This window comes from Excalfactoria chinensis, chromosome 13, assembly GCF_039878825.1.
Source record: "Excalfactoria chinensis isolate bCotChi1 chromosome 13, bCotChi1.hap2, whole genome shotgun sequence".
NCBI lineage: Eukaryota > Metazoa > Chordata > Aves > Galliformes > Phasianidae > Excalfactoria > Excalfactoria chinensis.
The window spans coordinates 3,194,999-3,217,667 of NC_092837.1; the positions used below are offsets into that span (position 1 = coordinate 3,194,999).

General features: G+C 47.9%; 1 protein-coding gene across 1 annotated transcript; it reads left to right on the forward strand.

Annotated features, from left to right (window-relative positions):
• The first annotated feature begins 856 nt into the window (after window positions 1-856).
• TGFBI (transforming growth factor beta induced) lies at window positions 857-21,167 on the forward strand. Its single transcript, XM_072348161.1, has 17 exons — window positions 857-1,319; window positions 4,278-4,376; window positions 10,935-10,999; window positions 11,460-11,617; window positions 12,274-12,438; window positions 12,924-13,070; window positions 13,749-13,890; window positions 14,464-14,676; window positions 14,842-14,979; window positions 15,231-15,376; window positions 15,504-15,640; window positions 16,151-16,281; window positions 18,253-18,377; window positions 19,265-19,367; window positions 19,721-19,800; window positions 20,271-20,295; window positions 20,450-21,167. The coding sequence occupies exons 1-17, from the start codon at window positions 1,207-1,209 to the stop codon at window positions 20,503-20,505; spliced, it is 2,043 nt and encodes a 680-aa protein (XP_072204262.1). The 5' UTR covers window positions 857-1,206; the 3' UTR covers window positions 20,506-21,167.
• The last annotated feature ends 1,502 nt before the right edge of the window (window positions 21,168-22,669 follow it).

The window sequence follows — 22,669 nt, forward strand, 5'->3', positions numbered from 1 at the left end:
ACTTAGAGTTTGGTGTTGGTTCAACCGGATTGAGTTCATCAGGAATGAGGCTAGGATGCTGCAGTGCATCAGGCTGGAAATTGGGAGCCAGGTGACACGAGGCTTCTATGACCCTGGACCCATCATTAAGGTTGGAGAAGACCTCCAGGACCATCTAACCCAACTATTGGCCCATCCTTGCCATGCCTGCTGATCCAGTGTGCTCAGTGCCACAGCTCCGTTTCTTGAACCCCTCCAGGGACGGTGACTCCACCACCTCCCTGTGTCAGTGTGCTGATGTTGCACGAGGAGCGCTGGTTTGTGCTCCGCCCACGTTTCAGCCCCTCTCCTATGGGGCACCCACGGGGTGGGTGCAGTGATGGCTTCGGTGCAGGTCTGACTTCTCTGCTGTCGTCGCTGTTACGTGCAGTGTTGTCTGTTGTCTGCTCTTAGCTCGGGTGGAAATTTCCCATGCAAGCTGCTGTGCTGCCTGGAACACCAGGGCGGACTGCAGGGCTGTGCTGGCTCCCAGAACACCATCATGTCAGCCACGACAGGCTGGCACCTTGCAGTGCCTGAAGCCTTTTGGTGTAAGGGATTGGCTTGTGGCTCACTGCTGAATTCAGCCCCGGGCTTAACCCAGGGGAAACAACCAACCTGGTCTAGCAGAGGGTACTGACGGCAGCCTCACTGCTCCTACTGGGCTATAAAAGAAGCCTCTCACCAAGCACGGCCTTGAGAGCTGGAGGCGTGCAGCAGCCACGTGAGAAGGTGCAGCACAGGTGGACAAAGGTGCTTCTGGGAGCGCCTTGGGGGCCGGCTCGGCAGCTCCCTCGGGGGTAGGATCAGACGGGACCCCCCGGAGCACAACAGGGACCCGACTTAGGGGAAGCGGTGAGGGGGGCGGAATAAAGGGTTCGGGAGGAAAAGAAAAACACTGCAGACGAAGCGAGGCGCCGGCGGGAGGCTGGAGGAGCGCCGTGCTCGGGGACCGGCGGAGGGCTGGGCAGGCGGCCCGAGGGTTGGATGCCGTCCCCGGGGCGGCCCCCACTCCCCTCCCTCTCCCCCCCCCCCCCCCGCTTTCCCTCCCGCAAGGCCGGGCCGGGCGGCGGCTCCGCTCCCCCCGCGGGGCCGCACCGCCGCTCCCCGCCCCCGCGCCGCCGCCGCATTTAACGGGGACGCGCGGCTGCTCCGACCCGTCCGGCCCTTCCCGAAGCGGCCCCGGCCATGAGGCGCCCGTCGCTGCCGCTGCTGCTGCTGGCGCTGGGGCTCGCCGCCGCCGCCAAGTCCCCGTACCAGCAGGTCCTGCAGCACAGCCGCCTCCGCGGCCGGCAGCACGGGTAAGCGGCGGCTCCGCTCTGCCCGCGGGGAGAGGGGGGAGAAAAAGCAAAAGAAATACCCACAGAACTTTTTTTTCCCTCTGCTGGTGCAGCTGCCGGGCTGCGATCAGTTCCCTGCTTCCTCCCCTGCGACTTTTCCTTGCTTTCTCTGCGACTTTTCTTCCCTCAGGACTTTTCTTTCCTTCCCCCGTGGTTTTTCTTCCTTCCTCTGACAGCTTTCCCCCTTTCTCTCGGGATGCTTCATAGTCCCGATGCCCTGTTGGGTCACTCAGCGGTGCTATCAGTCTCATTAAGGCAAAGGGATGAAAAAAGAAATAGCCCAGATTTGGAATTGCTGAGCATCCCATGGAAGGAATTATTGTTTTCATGGATGTATAGAAAAAGAGAATGGCTTCAATGGCAGAAAGATATCTCTGTGGGTGAGCACCAGTTTAGTCTGACTGAACATCCTGAATGTTTTCCTGACTGAAGTCATCACTTCTTTAATCATAGACCTTCTGAGATACGGAGTATCCCAGCAGTGCAGGTAGATCTCTTGTTGGATGAGCAACAAGCTCATCGCAGGTAGAAAACCTGTCAGGTCTTCATGGTTGCTCCCACTGTTTTCGTATGGTGTTGGGAAGGAGTTGGAGTGAAACGATGAGAGCAGCTTTAGGTGGCTTTTGTTGCTCATTGTGGTGGCGCTGATTGAGCTGTAACCTCCATTGAAATGCATCGCCGAACGGTCATGAATAACCTTCATGACCTGGGCTGAAATAGTGCAGGTTGATGCTGCCTGGCAGGGATCCAGCCCGGTATTTACATGGAGGGGAACGCTTTGACTTGTCTGACCAGATAGAGAATCTAACAGGTGAACTCTGAGCAGATGTTTGTTTGTAATATCTCGAATCGCAGTGATTGATCTACAAACACAGCCTGGTTCTTCATCTCTGTGTGATCAGAAACAAAGTAAATGCCCGGCACTGGTGCTGTTCCTAAGGCAGAGGTTTGCTCAGAGCTGTGAGTTGGTGCAGCCTTGGTGTAAAGCACTGCTTGAGGGCAGCACACGGGCAGATGTGGTAAGGTCTGTAGAGGTGGTGAGGTTGTGCTGGGATAAATCCCATGTAGTTGATGACAACACTTGGCTCGTGGGTCCCTCCCTGATGGGGAGCACGACTTGCACCACGCTCAGTTTTAATCTGACTTTTGAACGCCGATGGATGATGTGTCAGAGGGATGCAGTGATGTCAGACCTCAAAGCTGGTGGCTGCAGGAGGGATGTGCAGGAGGAGTGCACCTCTGCTGCCAGCATCCCCTGTGCCATCAGTGCTCATAGCGAGAGCCAGGTGGAAGCACTGGGCTCTGCAGCAACACTCGGACATCTTAATTAACTCTTAAGTGAATCAGTTCAGGTCTGGGAGGGGGAAAGTATAGAGGGAGCATTAGCACTTGGAGATGAAAACCTCTGAGCATTGCCTGGCTGCAAGACCCAGGGGGCTGTGCAGGGGCCCCGCTCTGTTCTGCCCCTTCCCAGGGCTGTCCCCAACCCAGCAGTTCTGCCTGCTGAGCGCTGGGCTCCAGCACAGCCCAACAATGGATGGTTTGATCAGCGTGGCATGCTGGGAACACTATGGCAGAGGTGATGAACTCCAATGAGGAAAGGGGAGAGTGTTGACAAATTCATTTTAAGCCAGACTGGGCAAAGACCCAGAATGTTCACAGCAGGGAGCCGCTACTACAGCCGGCCTGTGGGAATCACTGACAGCACAGCCCTGAGGGGACCTTTCTGCATGGAGGAAAACCAGGGAAGAGCTTTTCCCAGTAGGTCATCCCCCTGCAGTGCTGGGTCCCAGTGAGGGAGGAGGGGGGGAAAGTAGCACCGGTTTGGGGTTTTCTTGGCAGGCTGCTCCCGGGGACGTGGGGGAAGTGATCAAATAAATCCTTCAGTAGCCAGGCTTGTCAAGATGGATATGAGAGGGATTGTCCACCGCCGTCAGCCAGACGCTGAAATCGAGGCGAGATTTGGAATTTCAATCTAATTGGAACCACATTTCAGTGCGGCGGGGCCAGGGGAGCTGAGGTGGGCTGAGTCACAGAGCACAGACGTGTCTCTCAGCTGTGATTTAGTGTGGAGAGCACTGAGCTGCTGCCAGCCTGTGCCAGCTGGATGCTCGGATTTGTGATTTCTACTCTTTTATAATAGATGCTCTATACTTATTCCTCACATACAGCAAGGGAATGACATGTGTGCCCACTCACACTAGCTGTGGGCACAGGGTGCCATGCCCGTGGCCACAGCTGCTGGCACACGAAGTGCGAAGTGGTGGCGATGGGAGGAGCAGGGAAGCACTGTGCTGGCCAAAGCAGACACGAGTCAGCTCCTGTTTGACCACAGCTTTGCTCTCAGCTTCTTAGAAAGCTGAAAGGCTGCTGTCAGCTCTCACTGGGATGATTCACACACGCAGTGCCTCTGCTGGTGGAGGGGCTGCTCCTGGGAGCTGCTAGGTTGGGATCTCACAGCCACTGCTGGTCTGTGCCACCCCACGCAGTGCTGCCCTTCCCCATCAGCATCCACCTCCAGCACAGGTAGAGCCCATCAGACAGCAGAAGGACCCATTTTGGCTGCTGATCCATATCTGTCTTCTGTGAGCTCCTGAACCATAAACATTTGGGAAATGTTTGAATTATTGCTGAAATGTATTAGTTTTCAGTCGGGACTCCGGGCTGTAAATTGCTGTTTGCCATGGAAATCTCAGCCAAACCATTATTCCTACATACTTTGGGGAGAGGTAGAAGATGGCGAGATGTGGGGCTTTTGCACATGGGGAAGAAAACACAACATTGCAGAGTGGAGAGAGAGCTCTCCCCATTCCCCCTTTGCTTTGTGACCTCCCCAACACACCCCACTCCCTCCCTACTGACCCCTCCGGTTGCTATTGGGCTCCTGATGGACCCCTCTCTGCTTTGTCCTTCCTGCAGCCCCAACGTCTGTGCCGTGCAGAAGCTGATTGGCACCAACAGGAAATACTTCACCAACTGCAAGCAGTGGTACCAGAGGAAGATCTGTGGGAAGGCAACGTGAGTACTGGGGAGCATCCAGGGCTGCCCCAAGGCCTCTGCTGGGTGCTGGGATGGAGAGGCACGTGGTGCAGTGCGTGTTGGGTGTGTGCGTTGGATGTTAAGAGCTGTTTTAGCCTTTTGCTGCTGAAAACATGCCTTTGTCTTGTGTTTTTCCCCTGTGACAAACGTGATTCTGAAATACTGAGATGTTAAGAATGGAAAACGCTGTGTCTGTAGGCTCGTTAGCAGGGTCTGTTGTGATTAGACAGGGGGAAGTGGTTTCAAACAAAAAGAGGGGAGATTTAGACTGGATATAAGGAAATACTATTTACAGGAAGGGTGGTGAAGATATATTGGGTGCCCCATCTCTGGAGATGGCCCAGGCTGGGCTGAGGGGCTGTGAGCACTGATGGAGCTGCAGGTGTCCCTACTAACTGCAGGGAGTGGGACCGGATGGCCATTAGGGGTCCCTTCCAACCCAAACCATCCTATGATTCTGTGCTATTCAAACCCTGATGATTTATGCTAGCTGCATTTCTACATGTACTTGTATGGTGCTGTAAGTGTGGATGCTATAATGGAGATGTCTCCTAATGGTTAAGCAGCAAAGGCAGCCTGGTGGATATTGGAGAGAGCATCAAATTCATCTGCACATGTTTTCTTTGGAAGTAGAAACAAATAAAGAGAGAGAGGTGTTGCTTTTAGCCAGCGCTCTGATGACTCCACCAGGAAAGTTAATTACACTCGTGGGCCAATTCCACATCTAAGTGATAATATTCAAGTAGCTGTTGTATAAAGTTTGGGCACGAGCAGCCCGGGGACATTCCTGCAAGTGATGCAGTCAGCAGATAATGATGGCTGTGCATGCCTGACTCAGCGCCAGGCTGCAGCTGGGAGCAGGGAAGCCTTTTGGAGTCCAAACAGGGCTTCGGATAGATGAAATCAAAGTCCAAGCAGCTTTTCCTCGCTTGAAATCATGTGCTGTGAGAAGTCGCTGATCTAGAACAAACAGCAGGAACCATCCTCTGTGTGCAGCCCCCTGTGATGTGTAATTGGATCTATAGGAACGTGCTGCTCCTTACTGCTGATTAAATAAACTCTTGGTTCTGTAGTAAACAGCGGGCATTGAGGTCTGTAGTGGGGGTGAGCTGTGCTGCTGTTGCCTTTGTTGGTGTAGCTGTTTTTGCTGGCTGTTGGGTTTGGTTTTATGGATCTGCGTTGGTGTTATGAGGAGGGAGGCAGAATTGCCCCTCATGTGGAGCAAACCAGCTCCCCCTTAGTTCTATGAAAGCACCAAATCTAGGAAGATTTAATTGGAATGATCAGAATTCAGACTCCCATCTTGGCTGAACAGTGGCTTTTTTAATGTCAATGGACCAGATCCTGGCATGGCAGGGTGGTATCATCTTCGCTTCTTCTGATAAGGGAGTAGCGCAGCTGCCAAACAAAACAAGGTAGTGCCGTGGGTGTGGGATTGCTTTGCCCTTAAAATCACTGAAGGGCAAGGAGGTGCCAGCCCTGGGTTGCTTCAGCTGTGAAGCACATCAGAAACAAAACCTCAAGTAACCCAATGTGTATTTGCAGTAAGCAACTCACCCGCTTATCTCCAGGAGGAGCTGGAGGGACTGGCATTTGGCAGTGCTTGGTGATGTCATTCGAGGAGATGGGCTGATCTCTTCCAGCCTTTTTTTCCCCGCTTTTACCCAAATGTCTTCTCCAATGATGCGTTGCTGAGAAGAAAGCACATGCAGCATTAACCTGTGTGTTAACCTATGAGATAATGTTCCCATTACACATGGAATTTGCTCGCTGTTCTTCACTTTGCGTCATCCCAACAATGGATTTTACTGTCCTTTTCTCCCTTCCCAGCCCTTTCTGAGCCCAGGCTTTGCTCTGCTCCTTATATGCTGATGCAGAACAAAGGATGTGTGCCTCACTCAGATTTTCTGGAGCACCCTGGGACAGCTCTGATTACAGACGTTTGCCGGCGATGGCTCCCGCTGGACGCGGTGCTCCCGGCGTATGGAAGCAATCAGGAGCTGTTCATGAAGGATCTTATTTGCTGTGCTGCAGCAAGTGGACTCTCACTGCAGTGTCAGGGCCTGTGCGTGGGGCAGAGCTCTGAGAATAACCTCAAGTCCCAGAAATAGTCAGGATTTGGCACATGTGTCAGCAGAACTGGAGGCTGCAGCCTTCGCTTGGGTGTTCCCCATGGTGGCTGCATGCATTTCTTCAGCTCAGTGGGGTCCCACTGCCTGTCTCCTACCAGAGCTTCTCTGGATAAGCATCATCACTTCTTTCTTCTTCCTAAAACGTTTTTTTCCATGTCTATGAAGTGGAATGTGAAGCAGTGCATCTGCTTCGCTTTTGACCTATTATCTTTACTTGCTTGTTAAGGGTTGGTGGTATAACAAATTGGAAGTGTGCTGCAGGTGCAGATACCTGGCTCCAGGAAGGTAGATTTGACTGCTTTGATTTTTCAGTTTCTTTTATTTTCCATCCTCTTACCATGTCCAGAGATGCTGAGAAACTGGAGAGATTAGAATGATGGAATCTTTAAGGTTGGAAGAAGATCATCTAACCCAACACTTAGGATATGTTTGGTCTTCAGTCTTGCCTCCAGGCACATCGCTTTCCAGGTGCTGCTCCAGTACCGCTCCCAGAGGTGCAGAGTGTGCTGTGTGGCATTGCTCTGTAGCTCTCACCTGACAGAACCAAGTTCTGGCTGTGAGCACCAGCCTTGGTGGTGTGGCTTTGCAGGCTTGCTTCTTGAACAGCATCTTCCAGCGGACTGGGGTGGAGCGCTGCACCAGAGCTGGATGTGTGTGATGGAAAATCCAGCTCATGCATCAGAAGGGGACTCTCACCTCTTTATCTACACTTCTTTTTTCTGCTTTTCTGCTCTTTGTTAAAGTGCTGGCTCACGCAGTTAGAGGGAAAAATTAGATAAAGGATTTATGTACGTTTTATCATTGCATTGCTCGCTGATGAAGTGAGATAAGGCAGTTGGCAAGAAGTCTGACACTGCTTTGATTTTAATGAGCACTGAAACAAGATTGTTTTGGTAATTAGGTAATTTTCCACTGTTGGTTATTCCAAGGCCAAGGAAATAGTTTATTTAGAGTATATTCTCGTCGTTGTGACTGGGCTTTTTATATGTTCCTGCCTCCCTTAAGCACTGGGCTCATTCTTTTGGAAGTGGGGGTTGCAATGAATGCCTCCCACACACGCTTTTTGCTTTGAGAATGGGATGACTTATGCATGTTTTATTGTTATTATAGGAATAACTGGTAGCAGTGAGCTGCCCTTCGTTACTTTTCCTTTTTTCTTTCTTTCTTTTTTTTTGAATTAACTATATTTTTTGTGCTTTCCTCAGCTCAGGAGAAGCAATGAATCTCTGGCACACTTTTTACAAAACCAAAACATATGGGTTTTATTACAGGAAATTATTACAAATGGATCTTTATTCACTAATATGTGCCTAAGCTTACTTTTATTACCTTGAAAAATGCACTTAAAATTTAATTTCAGATCCTAAGAATGCCCCAGCAGTGAAACAATGACTAATAAAAAACAAGGGGCTTGCTCCTGCGCTCAGACCCTTTGCCATTTAGGAGTGCAGCATTTCCAGACCGAAGGCTGAAGAGCTATGAAGGCTCAAGTTGAAAGTTCTCAGTGAGGGGGTCAGGAAATTGTGGCTGGAGGTGTTGTAGAGTGGGTGACAAGTGCTCTTTGTAGGACAGCATTGCTTATTGAACCCGTGCTGCTGTGTGGAGCCAGCTGGGGTGACACCAGCACCTGGATTTGGTTCTTGTGCCAAATCGTTTGGATTTTAAAGGTTTGGTACAGCCAAAGCCTTTGGACAGCAGGGTCAGATTGTTTGTCCTGTGAAGCTGGGGCTTGTGGAGAAGAACATATCAAAGAAGCACCCTTGTTCCCATATAGATGTGTAAGGTACCGTATCCTGAAAATGGGGCAGGGCAGCCACAGTCATGTGTCTCCCTGGGGTTGGATGTGGCTGCAGTACCAGTCAGACCCCAGCAATGAGCAGCCCCTCGAGCTGTATCCATGTTTCATTGGGCTCATTGGGAGGTCACATTGGATGGATTCACCCATCAGCCACAGCAGGGTACGTGGCTGAAGGTGGGGATCATAGAATGATAGAATGGCCCGGGTTGAAAAGGACCTCAAAAACCATCTAGATCCAACCCCCCTGCCATGGGCAAGGTCACCAGAGGGACCCAAAGGGACAGTCCCATGAGCCCTGGGATTGGTTCCTTGTAGGGGCCAGTGCTTGGCTGAGCACCTCTGTGTCCACCCAGCCTTTCCTGGTATTCAGAAAGCTTTAAAAAAATCCCTATTGAGATCATACAGGGCAAGATGGGAGGGGAGGTTGTGAATGGTGAACTTGGCGCACAGGGCCAGGTGATGCTGGTGGTTCCCTTTGGTGAGTGAGTGAGACTGGAGGCTCAAAGGAGCTTGCCCACAAGTGGAGCTGACCCCACTTCTGGCCTTGGTGCTTCTTGCCATGAGCTGCCCCCGTGTGGTGATGCAGGAAGTGACCCCCACCCCAAAAAGCAGGCGGTGTGGTCCTGTCCCATCCCGCTGCCCTCAGCTCCTGTTCCAGCCCCCGGCACTGAGCCCTGTGTGCACCACATCCCTCCCACTCCTCACAGCTCGTTCAGCTCCCATCGATCCATAAATAAGCCTTTTAAAGCCTATGTCAGCACTCAGGAATTATTTATGCTGAACTCTGCAATGATTTCTTTTTAATCAGCTCTTCGTCTTTGATTACAGCTCTGAACCAGGAGAACTGTCTAGACTGGATTTAGTTTCTAGGATGGAAAAAAACCGAAAAATCAGAGGTAGGGGGAGGGAGGTGGCAGAGGGAGAAAGTGAGTGTAATGAACGTGAGACGGGGGGGCTGCGGAGAGCAGAGCAGCAGGGTGTTAAGATCTCCAGTAGTCAAAGGAAGGGATTGCTTTAGGCAAACTCTTTCCCACATGGAATATATAATGTCTAGACAATCAGTCTGGGTTTGCTTTGTAATTCTCTTAGGAAACCGTGAGACAGAATTTATTTGCTTCTGTCACAGAAAAGCAGGTATTTGTTTCACTTGCCGGCTCTTAATTACCCCGAAGAATTCCCTCTTAAACCCCAGGCATTTCCACTGTTTGTTAACACTGTTAAAATGATGACAAATATCTGAAGCTCGAGCATTTTGCTTTCTCTGAGTGGGTGTGCACCGGACTTGTCTCGAATCCAGCTGGGAGCACAGAGGAAACACATCTCTTTAGGAGGAATATTGATCCGTCACTACCCCAGCCCATCCATCAGATGGCCTTGCTCCTTTCACACTGAGCCTAAGAGCAACAAGTGAAAGAAGCTCCTGTGAAAAATAAACAGGCTACTCCCAGACTGACTTTTATTAATATATTTTTTTTCCTGGTTATATGGTGACGTTCCCTTTAATGGCCAGAATTGGATGAATTCTTTTATTTCCAATTGAGCTGCAGACAATGGGTGCAGCGTTCAGGCTGTGGATGCACATCCGTCACTGGTTCCAAGCAGCCAAGATCAGAGATGCTCTTTCCCCTCTGGATCTGTCATGCCAGTGTTGCTATAAACAAGCAAATGGTTTCTGGGGTGGATAAGAGTGGGATGAAGCACTGGGGAAACACTTTGCTAGTTTAGTAGAGCAGTCATACTGGAGTTGTAGTCCATTGCCCAAACCCAGTAGATACACTGGGAGATCCCAAGATCCTTCTGAGGAAGGAGATGAACTCAATGAACAGAATTCCCATTGCCAGAAATACAAATACATATCGGAGGTACTGGGTGTTTTGGTTTGTATTGCGTTGCTTCACTCTGTCGTGGATCAGAGAATCACTTGAGTTTCCTCAGTCCTTAATCTTGTGTGCATTGAGTGAGTGCGCAGCCATTGGTTTGAAACCCTCTGTGCTATATGTGGGTGCTCAGTATTCACTGCTGGCTTATGTTGGAACAAAACAGCTGGGAAATAAGCAGCTGGAACCAGATCCCACTAGGAGATACCTGGAGATCGTAGAATGGTTTGGGTTGGAAGGGACCATCAAGATCACCCTAGTTCCTCTCCTATTGCATAGGCAGGAATATATCATCATCTCTTCGGAGTCCTCTCCTATGAGATACTTGGAGATATAGATGGTCCACCATCACTTATAGGTCTGTGCCTCACCTCTCTGTCCCGTGCAGGTCCTGAGCTGGTGCTGAGCTCACTGCCTTACAGAGGTTTTCTGCTAGGCCTGTTGTTATCAGTCTCCATTGCTGTTTATACAGAGACCAACAAAATAGCTGGGCAAGGGTGGTTTTGAAAAGAAATAGTTTCTGTTTCTGTTCTGTGGAGAAGCTGGCAATGTGCAGCCCTGGAGGAGATGATGGGTACGGTTTGTCTTTTGCTCAAGTATATGTTTTTGAGGAAGCATCTGCTTTAGAAACGTCACCAAATAGGGATGAGTGCAGGCAGGGCTATAGCTAATATAGGAAAAGCAGTGGAACACTCTTTGGTTAATCTCTTGTATCCATCTCTTATTCCAGAGTAATCAGCTACGAGTGCTGTCCTGGATATGAAAAAGTTCCTGGAGAAAAAGGCTGCCCAGCTGGTAAAAACATGTTTGACATTTTTTAGACTCCTTAAAGTCTTACGTCAGCCCAGTTAAGGAGAATGCTAGAAAATTACTCGGAGTGGATTTGAGTTTTGCAATTTGTGCACAAGATTGCCTTGAATGAGTCAAAAATGGACTCAGCAGAGCACCAGCTGAGTGCCAGATTAGCTTCAAAGCGTGCAAAGTATTCCAGACAACTTAAAACCTTGGATATAATTAAACTCAATCAAGCATGGGAGGGCCATAGGGAATTACTCTTTCCAACAAGTAATACAGCTCTATTGGAAATGCAATACAAGGTAACGATGGAGTAACAGTTCTGCCAGTCTCTGCTCAGTTCTGTTTTGGCCAGCGTGAGTTGGGCAGAATTCCCTTTAATAGGAGATAAAGCTCATTCATTGGTGGGGGCTGGGAGAGGACTAATGGGGTCTGGGGAACATAACCTGTCTTCTTTCAGCACTGCCGCTCTCAAACATCTATGAGACCCTGGGAGTGGTGGGCTCTGCCACCACGCAGCTCTACTCCGACCGCTCCAACCTGAGGCCAGAAATCGAAGGACCTGGAACTTTTACTATTTTCGCCCCAAGTAACGAGGCCTGGGCTTCCTTGTCTGCTGTAAGAGTTTGTTCTCCTTCTTTCTCTTCTTCCCCTGGCTTCCTGTAATGGAGACTGAGCCCCATCTGCAGAACAGGCACATCCTGGTGTAGGAAGGGCAGGGAATTTTTAAGATGGGAACTGCTGTCAGCTCCAGAGCTTTGCTTCTGACAGAGCCCAGCACTTCCCAGTGATATGAGTGCTCAGCAGGGGGTGGATATAGCAGTCACCTTATTCAGCTTTCCCTGCTTCTTAGTGTTAGACATTACAGTAAGACAACAAGGAACTTTCCATCTCTTTCAGTTTTTCTTTACTGCTTTGTTTATTCTTGGTCATTTTGAAGCCTCTGCCCCCAAGCAGCAGCAGCAAAGCTGGTGTGGAAGATCACCTCTCTTTGTCAGTGCCTTTGGTCACCTTATTGCTTGTGTCCATGCCATGACCCCCATCTGTCTACCAAGAACAGGGCTGCCAGAGGTGCTCGCTGATGCTTTAAGGCAAAAGATGAGCTTTGATGGAATTTAGAGCTCTGAGCCTGCACAGGTGGCATAAGGTTGAACACATCACCTCATACACACACACACATGTGGCCCTTTGGTACAGCCAAACCTCCTGACTGTGCCCAAGGACAAGCTGAAACAATGAACAAGTGCTGAAAAAGGAATGTTGCTGATTTTCAGGAAACACTGGATTCCTTGGTCAGCAATGTCAACATTGAGCTGCTCAACGCCCTCCGCTACCACATGGTGAACAAACGGGTCCTCACGGATGACCTGAAACATGGGACAACGCTCAACTCCATGTACCAGAACCTGCCCATCCAGATCCACCACTATCCCAATGGGGTAAGATGCTGGCGTTCAACCTGCCCACAGCAGGCTTGCTGTTGTGTTGTCTTGCAGCTCCTGTACAGCTCTTTGTTCTCCAGCCCTATGTAATGCTTAGGCTGAAGACTATTGACTCAGGATAGTTTAGAAGGAGCTAAAAAGGACTATTTATAAGTGGTTGGTTCGGTAGATGCTGCTGCAGGGAAGTTGCCTGTGTTGCTGTATAACATGATACTTGTGTAGGTATTTGATGTTGCATATTTTCTTGCATAGACAAAACCACTGATTGTTTTCGGAGCTCTTTAAACACAACACCATTCAAACGGTTTTTGAAAGAGCACTTTCATTCTTTGTGGTCTTTTTTTTTTCTTAGGAAACCACATTTCTGCTCCTGCTGGTTCAATATTCGAGTGCTCACTGTGTTTGAAATGGAATAACAGCGGTGGCTGCTTCACCTTCTTGTTTTAGTGCCCATAACGCCCTGTGCATCTTTCCCTCTGCAGATTGTGACTGTGAACTGTGCCAGGCTGCTGAAAGCTGATCACCACGCCACCAACGGGGTGGTTCATGTCATTGACAAAGTCATCTCCACCACCACGAACAGCATTCAGCACATCATTGAGACTGAGGAAAGCCTGGAGACCCTTCGGGTGAGTCTGACCCATGTGTGCTGAAGGGCCCCTTGTAGATATTCACTCATTCCACTGCTAGTGAAGTCTGCCAGTGTGTGAATGCTGTAACTCTACAGCTACTGATAACATCCTTGTACCAATAGAGCTTGTTTTGCTGTAGGAAGAGTGCTCAGTATCAGTTGATTTTTATGAGAATAACTGTCATCCTGCTGATGCTGTCAGGAGGAAGACACAGACCGAGTCCAGCCCTTCTCTCTTGTATCACAAAACCAGCCTTAGGAGCAGTTAACTCTTCAGATTTGATGCGTACCAACATATTTGCTTTGCTATCTGCCTAGTTAAGGAATAAAGAGGAAAGCAGAGGAGTTCTGCAGTTCGCCAGCTGTAAAGTCTGGTCTGAATTATTTACTGGAACTGCAGTGACCCTTTCCAGGCACACTGGGGTATTCGAACCGGCTCTAAGACTGGCCCAAAAAGGCTCTTGTACTCAAATTTCTGGAGCACAAGAGAACCAAGAGGCCTGGCCAAATTTATAGAGGGACCAAAGTGCTGAAAGAAGCTATTCAGGACTTTTGTACGTGCACTGAAATTCTAAAAGCTGTAATAAATCTGGCTCTCAGTGACTGCCTGGACAAAGCTGCTGACCTCTGCATTCTGGCTGGATGCATTTTACCCTCTCTTCTCGTTTCTCTGAAGGCTGCTGTGGCTGCTTCTGACCTCAACAGCTTGCTGGAGAGCGAAGGCCAGTACACTCTTCTGGCTCCAACCAATGAAGCCTTTGAGAAGATCCCACGAGAGATGCTGAACAGGATCCTGGGGGACCCAGAAGCCCTGAGGGGTAAGTGCTTAGAGAGATCAGAGTTTATTCTGCAGTTCTTTGGAATTCCTTTTCAAATAGATCTGAGCAACTCCTTGGTACAGTCTAACCATAGTTTCAGTCAGCATATTTGACATCCTCCATCTTTTAAGCCTGGACAGTCCAGGCTTCATTGGATGTAGCTGTGTAGATATGGCAGAGAGTGTGTTAACAGATACAGAGGAAAGAAAGAAGTAACATTCCAAGTCCTTTCTTAGCACTTCTCTTTGTGGTAATGATTTCTATCAGTCTATAGCAAGAAGAGCGCTAGCATCTAATCAGTGTAACTTCCTTTGGCAAATGAATTGAGTAATCACGCAAGACCTTTCTGAAGTTAACAAAAGCATTTAAAAAACCATCCATTTAGAACACTTCATTTCACAGACTGCTGAATTAAAACCAGCACAGTCTGAAATAGCTGCACGTCCTGTGTCATGGAGCCCTGTGCTCCCTCTGTACTTCAGAGGCCCTCATCTTTAGAATATTATCCCCAAAAACCTGCAGTAATTGCAGGGTTGATATTTCCAGCTTGCTAAGACTCTGATTCTCTCGCAGACCTGCTGAACCATCACATCCTGAAGTCAGCCATGTGTGCTGAGGCCATCATTGCTGGGCTGACCATGGAGACGCTGGAAGGAACCACCCTGGATGTGGGCTGCAGTGGGGAAGAGCTGACGCTCAATGGGAAGCCCATCATTGCCAACAAGGACATCCTGGCTACCAACGGTGTTGTCCACTTTGTCAATGAGCTGCTGATCCCAGACTCAGGTATGGGAGTCGCTATTTCATCTCTCATTCCCTTTCTTCTGTCTGTTTTTTTTTTTTGTCAAAGAAGATTTAGAGTATGTGAGGGTTGTTTTTTTTTTTTTGTAGCAGTGAGTTGATTATATTTAATGACATATTACATTGCTTTTGCATTGCTTTTCTTTTCAGCTAAGACCCTGTTTGAGTTGGCCCAGGAATCTGAAGTTTCTGAGTCTATGAACCTTTTCAGACAAGCTGGGCTAAGTTCACATCTAACTGGCAATGAGCAAGTGACCCTCCTTGCCCCAGTGAATGAGGTCTTCAAAGGTAAGATGTGGGGTAAATCCCACTCTTCTATTGGTCTGGGCCACACATCTGCTATGAGCTGCCACTCTTTGGCTGAGTTTCAGTGTTCAAGCACGCAAACCTTCTCTCAAATGCTTCAGCTGTAGATGGTGACATGTAGCTTCAAAATTAAAAACTCTTGTGTGGGTAGTAATCTGCATGTGGACGTTTTTAGTGTCTCTGTGGTCACTCTGAGTGAGTCACCAGTTCTGTCTTCATTTTCTTGGCTGCAGATAAACGTCCCACTGTTGACAGCAATATGAAGAACTTGCTGCTGAACCACATTGTTAAAGACCAGCTCTCCTCTAAATATCTCTACCATGGTCAGAAACTGCAGACGCTGGGTGACAAGGAACTGAGAGTGTTTGTGTACCGCAACGTGAGTTTGTGCAGCTTGCAATGCTAAATACAGGCAGTTGCTCCGCACAGATGACTTCTGTCCTATCCCGAATCTCCCTTTCCCAGCATAGGCTGATAAAGTTGTTTTTCCGGAATTGCATTTGCAGAATCTGTGCATTGAAAATGCCTGCATTGCTGCCCACGACAAGAGAGGAAGGTTTGGGACACTGTTTAGTGTGGACAAGATGTTGACCCCACCAACTGGCTCAGTGATGGATGTTCTCAAGGCAGACCATCGCTTCAGGTGACCTTTCTGCTCTTCCTGGGTGCCAGTTAGAAGCAGAAGAGCTGCTTCTATTTGCTATTCTATTTATTACGGATCATAGTCTTGACTATACACAACATTTTTAACATGGGAAGAGCACCCAAAACCACAGTCTCATTCTGAAATTATAGGGAGTGAGACTTCAAATAACGCTTCCTTGAATTGTGAGCCAAGAGTGTGTGGTCCCCCTTGTGAGTACATTATTACAGTAAGAAGCTCTGTAGCCACCTCCGGCTATCAGAACTGCTGTGGCCAAGCCTTCATGTCTCCTTACAGGCCACTTTGTCCCTAGCAGTCCAGCAGCCCCAGCTTGCTTTGTCATTTCTCAGTTGTTCCTGCTGGGCCTCGCAGGATCATCTCCTATCTGGTCAACTCCTTGATTAATTGACTTTCTGGACCCCAGCAGGATTTTGCATTTGTAACTTTACAGCTCAAAGACCAACTAATGTAGTTTTTGGTGAAGCCATCAATGTTTTACATGTCTTGCAGTACGTTGGTGGCTGCCATCCAGTCTGCAGGTCTCATGGAGAACTTGAACAGGCCGGGTACCTTCACTGTGTTTGCTCCAACCAACGAAGCTTTCCAAGCCATGCCACAGGGGGAACTCAACAAACTGATGGGTGAGCATTTCTAGAGCATTCAGCTGCCGTGTGTTGTTGGTGTGGTATGAAGGAACAGCTTGGGTTCTCTGCCATATCTCATTCTTTGACCCTGTCTGCTGGGAGCATGAAGCTCCTACACAACTGGTTTGGAAAAGCCCAGTGCAGCAGAAAGCTGAGAGTGCCCAGAAAGGAGTGGAACTGAGCCCTCACACAAAGCATGGCCATGGGCTTATACTTGTGCTGGGAAGATGTGTTTGTAGTGTGTGCTACAAACTTCCTATGACTTCAGTTTGGCTGGGCTCATGTGAGCAAGACACCTTTAAAGGTGTTTCTAGAGAAACTGAGGAGGTCTCTGCCTTGCACATCAGGGATGATAGTGAGAACGTAGCTTTTAATAACGCAGGCTTGGGGTGTCTAAAGAAAGCAAACATCATCCATGGTCAGCCTCAAGTTGCGCTCTATGAAATTTAATTATTAAAAGAATGGAGCTGTTGTTCCATTTATGCATACACGGGTAAAGCTGGAAGTCTGACTGGTACCCTGGTCTAGCATAGATGGAGACCAATATCCTGAAAAGCACAGGCATGCAGACTGGTGGTAGAGAAAAGCGTGGGAGTGTTTAATAACCTTCTTCTGAATAAGCAGCAGGATCTCTTATTTTCTTCGTGCTGGAAAATGGCTGTGGTTGGAAACAATGCCAGGTATTTCAATGTAACATCTTCTCGTCATTAAAACCCAACCAAACATTGATGTCATAATTCAGGAAGCATCTGCCCGTGGTGGCTGGTTATCCTTTTAAGTACATGGATGAGGAATTGGTGATATCAGACTCCACATCCAGTGCAGGGCTTAATGTATAAATATTTCAGAGCTGTTCTGCAGCTATTATAAACGGCTGCAGGAATGAAGTATCCCAGATGTGGGCACTTCAGATGTTCTTGTTTTTTCATGCAAATATTTAGCTTATGCTTCTGACGAAGAGGTGAATCACGCTGGTGAGGTTGTGCAGTGCGAGTGGTGACCACCCTAGAAAAACTTAATGGGAAGGAAGCTCAGAGTGTATATCAGATATAGGCAGCAAAACAGGAAGTCCACATTGCTGGAGGAACTTCATAGGCTTCCTATGCGAAGGCCATTTTTTTCTTTCTCTGGGTTTTGCTCTGGGTTTTAGCTGCAGCCTGGAAAGGAGAATGTGGAGGAGGGCTGCTGACCCATGCTGTGCAAATGGCTGCCTCTTGGAAAATAGGTGGTGGTGGGAAAAACTCTTGCTTTCCTAAGATCTGTTTCAGAGGACAGCTAAAAGAATAGAGAGAGACCCCATTGGGGAGATGATCGGGCTCTCGGTCTGTGTACCGTCAGTGAGATAGAATCATGGGATGGTTTGAGTTGGAAGGGACCCTTAAAACTCATCTGGTGTGAGTCCCTTGCAATGAGCAGGGACACCCACAGTTCAATCAGGTTGCTCAAAGCTCGGTCTGTCTCTCCTGCACTTTTCCCTTTCCTACATGGGAATCTTGCAGTTTCACCTATGGAGATTATTGCAAAGTATCATTAGTGTTAATGAAACTATCAATGTTTGCAAGTACCAGGGTGCTCTCTGTAATTTCCTATTAACAGAAGATTTTTCCCCTCTAAACTTCATTGAGAAGTGAAAATAGCAACAGAAAAAGGTTCATAGAGTGCACGGTGAGAAAAGCAGGAGACTGCATCGCCAAGAGAAAAGGATTTCATGCGTAGGGCAGGGCTGATATGTGTCAAGGTGGGATGCTTTCAGGGAAGATGGTCTTATAGGGATCCTGACCTGCCCAGGCAGGAGCAGCCTCAGTGCCCTAACCAGCTCTAACCATGGGGTTTCCGACAGTTCTTTTTAGTTTTAAGTTGTTTCCTTTCCCTTTTAGGAAATGATGATATTTTCCATGTAGGGTCATTCCAGCAGATGAAACGCAGGAAGCAAGCTGTGATGTAAATGTAAATGTTTTCTTCCCCCAGGTAATGCCAAAGAGCTTGCCAGCATCCTCAAGTTCCACATGGCTGATGAGATCCTGGTGAGCGGCGCGGTCAGCGCGCTTGTTCGGCTCAAGTCCATGCAGGGAGACAAGCTGGAAGTCAGCATGGTGAGTCAGCGCTGACGGGACGTGGTCTGTGACCAGAGTCCCATGTCAGGGCACAAAGGATGTCTGCTTAGTTGGGTGATGTGGGAGCCTGTCCTACATGTGCATCGAGTCCCACCAAGCCATGTTTCTAGGGCTGTAGTGGACGGACACTTGCCATGTATTCAAGTCAGCAAGTTGGCAACCTTGAGATGTGGTTTGCTTCAGCTTTCCCCCCAGAAGGCCAATTGTAAATGACTTCCAGGAGCTGTTATAAATTTAACCCTGAGTCATGGGGAAAAAAACATAAATAAATCAAATGAATAGCTTGTTCAGCTAACATGTCTTTTTCAGTGTAATGAAAATGATCTCTGCATGGGCTCCTCTAACACAGCAGGATTTATTTAGATGTATAATTTCATTTCAGAAATTCTGCACTACATTAAGAGAATGTGGAATTCCCTATTGAGGACAAATATACATATATATAACTCAGAAAATATGTAACTCACAGCCCTCTCTGTGCATAAGGAAGAAAATGCAGGACAAAAATGGAAAGGTTGCTGTTCCAGAGTGTGTTGAGTTGGCCAACCCATGTGGCAGACCTCTGCCATGTCCATGGTCTGCTCACTCCTGCTGCAGTCCCCATCGTAATCCCTCCTTGTGCCAGGATGCTGGTGCATGTGCAGTGTTTCCACCCAGCCCACAGAGAAAGCCTGTGCTCCAAAACCTGCTGGCTGCTCTGCTCTGATCATTTGGTTTTATGCTCTTTTCGGTTGGCAAGGGAAGTGAAAATGCTTACAACCATCTAGTAAATGAATGAGTTCAAATGAAGGTTTTATAAAATTGGAAAGCACTGATGACAAAAGTTTCTCATTTTCTACTTTTTGTCTTTATTTTCTCCTGAACAGAAAAACCACGTAATACACGTCAACAAGGAGCCCGTTGCTGAAAGTGACATCATGGCCACAAATGGTGTGATTCATGCTGTGAGCTCCGTCCTGCAGCCTCAGGGTAGGTTGGTGCTTGGAAGTGCTTAGAGCCACACCACCACAGCAGAGCTGTCACCAAAACTACCTCGTGTGTAAAGTGAGCAACATCACAACATGGAGAAGAGCATGCATGATGGGTGTACAGCGCAGCCTGCTCTTGCTGGAGCGGCTGCTTTGCTGCCATGTCCTGTTGGAGCTGTGCTCTCTGCTTTAGGAGGGAGCAATTACTTTACTTTATTGTAGATGTTATGGGATTTTCAGCACGTGCTTTGAGATACTCTAAGGAAGCAGCCTGAGTGCTTTGAATGCCATCTGTATGTCTGAATATGTATTTATGTGTCTAGTATTTCAGTGCTGTCTCTGTCCCACTTTTAGCTTCAAGGCCACAAGAAAGAGGTGATGAGCCCGCGGACCCTGCATTAGAGATCTTCAAACAGGCATCTGCTTTATCTAAGGTAAAAGTTAAAAACAGCAAAAAATCCACCGTTGTAGAGCTACTGAAATAACATTTTGGTTACCATGGTTTGAAGATAACGTCACACGGAGATTTTGGCTTCCAAAGAGAGTGAATGTGTATGTTTTCTGATTTGATCCATCATCTTTATTTAATTGTCTAAGAAGTGATACTTTTTCAACATGAAGGCTACCATTGATAGCATACCTTGTACACCTTGACACGTTGCTGTGTATGTCAACCTCCAATAGTGCAAATGGCACCAAATAGTCATTTGTTCGCCTCTTCTTCAGCACTTTTGGCAGTGTGAGGAGAACTGGCAAGTAGCTAAACATCAGAAATAGAAATATTCTATATGTTGCGTGTAACTATGGACATCTTTTTGGAGACTAAGGGTGAATGTACTGGCATGCAAAGCCATGTCAGGGATTTGTTGCAGTTATTCAAACACAATGTTTTCTCCCCACGCAGGTTTCTCAAAGGAATCCTCGGCTAGGTAAGACAACTTCTCCACTTCTTCGCTCCATCATATATCCCATCCCTTAAAGAACAGTTTATTCTATGTCCTTGCTGCAAGCAAAATGCAGCATACCCGAGAGGGGAGCGTGTCCATGCATCTGTCCCACCCCGTTCTCTCTTCCCCTTTGCAGCACCCGTCTACTCCCGGCTACTGGCGAAGATGAAGGAGAACTCGGGTGGGTTCTGACCATGCCCTGTGCCTCCATCCCCCCGCCCTGCCCACGTTACGGGGGAAGGACAGAATCGGTGAAAACCAAATATCGCCCTTAAGTTTATTTTTGTTTCCAATGGAATGCATCGGAAAAAAATGAAAAGCCATATCTATATGTATATATTTTTAAGACCGTTTTTATTTGTTTTTGACCACAAAGTTTCCACCTTGAGGATAGTTGGGTTGGGGTTTTTTGATATACCCGGTTTTGGGCTTGCTCCCTATGATGGACAAGGGCAGGTGCCTAATTCAGGCCTGATTCAGCAGCACAGAGAGATGCTTAATGCTTGCCCTGGGGCTGCCTTGCTTGGGGATGAATTAATCCCCCTGCTCCAAGCTGTCAGCTATGGGCTCTGCAAAAACCAGGCTCCCAAAGTGGGAATCTGGCCATGAGCTCACTGAAACCCCCATCCAATCCAAGGCCAGAAGTGGGAAATGTTGGCTGGAATGGTCTGTGGAAGTCCAGCTTTCTGAGCAAATGGCATCAGAATTGCCAACTGTGCCACCAATGGCGACTGGTTTGGAGAAGGTAAATTTGTTGAATTTAATACCCGGTACCCAAACAATCTCTATATTTTTTTAATTATTATTTTATTGTTTGGTTTTTGGTGAGTTTGTTGGTTTGTTGTTTTTTTTTTTAACAAACATTGGTCTCCTTCTCCTTTACTTTAAAAGTCAACCATATGATTCTCATTCTATGGCTTCTAACAGAAGCTTCTATTGACTTTGAAGAAACTGCGTAATTATAAGCTATGGGATTGGACAGATCTCTCTTTTATTTGTTTATGCCTCTGGATTTTAATTTTTGTTCACAAAAAGTATTGAATTGAGAGTTCTCCCTGGCAGAAGTCTTCCATTAAATGGTGCCTTTGTAATAATGGTTGTTGGGTTGGTTTTTTTTTCTCTTTTGTAATAAAAAAAATTAAAAATAAAATCAAAAAATATAAATAACGAGAAACGCTGGTAATCCTTGGGAGATTTCTATTGTTCGTGTGTAACTGTTTGGTGGTGGTTGGTGAGGAGGGAGGTTTCCATTTGGGCAGATTGGTGTTTGCGTACCTAGTAGTGAGGTGCTCTTTTCTTGCCCTCTGTGTCTGCATTATTTTGGGTATGGCAAACAGATGAGCAGAGAGAGAGCTGAGCAACCACCATCCATAGCAGCAGAAAGCAGGTAAATCCATAAGTCATTTATTTCACATCTCCAAAAATATCGCCCTCCCCTCAAGCTGAGGGGCTCCTTGCAGGCTGGGCTTTGCCATCCGCATCTGGAAATGGCTGGGCTGGCTCCAGTGCTCCCCTCCATGGGGGCAGGGATGCAGGGCAGCCCCAGGCACTGCAGGGCTTGATATCTAACACAGCTCAGAGGGCTCAAGGTGTCCTGGAAATGTATTTAAGGATTAAAGTGCTCCCACACCTACCCTAACCAGCAGCAGCATTACATCTCAAGGGCACCATTGGCCACATCACAATGGAAGCAGCACATCACCCCTTTTGGGGCTCTGTATTTATTCACTGAGTGGGTATTACCTGTAGTGAAACCCGTGATTACCAAAGAGTATCAAGTGCAGCATTAAAAAAAAAAACCCAAACAAAAAAAAACACAAAACCCCAGCTGGGTTTGGTCACTTTGGCTGAGATACGTGCTTTTTCTTCCAATAAAAGCTCAAATTGAAATCCCATCTGCTGTGCAGGAGCTATCTGCATAATTCAGATGTGTGAAAAACAATCAGCCTCTTATTTCCCTTCCCCAGCCTCCCATCTCATCTTTTTGTTTCCCTGGGGTGATGCAGCCCTCTGTCATTTAAGCCTGGAGTGATGGGGAGTGCTGGGAGCTGCCCATTCCAACCCTAGGAGATAGGCTCCTGGGGGAGGCTCAGCTTTTTGCAATCAGGATGATTAACTGTGGGCTCATACAAAAACCTGAGAGAGGAAAACAAGCCTTTCTGCAAGTTCCTTAGTAGAACATGTAGTTATAGAGCCAGTCTTCCCATTTTGGTTTGGTTTGGTTTTGTTTGGTGTCATTTGTTTACTCCCTTGATGCATCAAGAATAAGTGATGTAAAGCTCTCTACCACTTGGGATGCAGATCTGCACCTCCTCCAGGTGAGTGCCTTTTGCTGGTACCTTCCTTGTGTCTGACT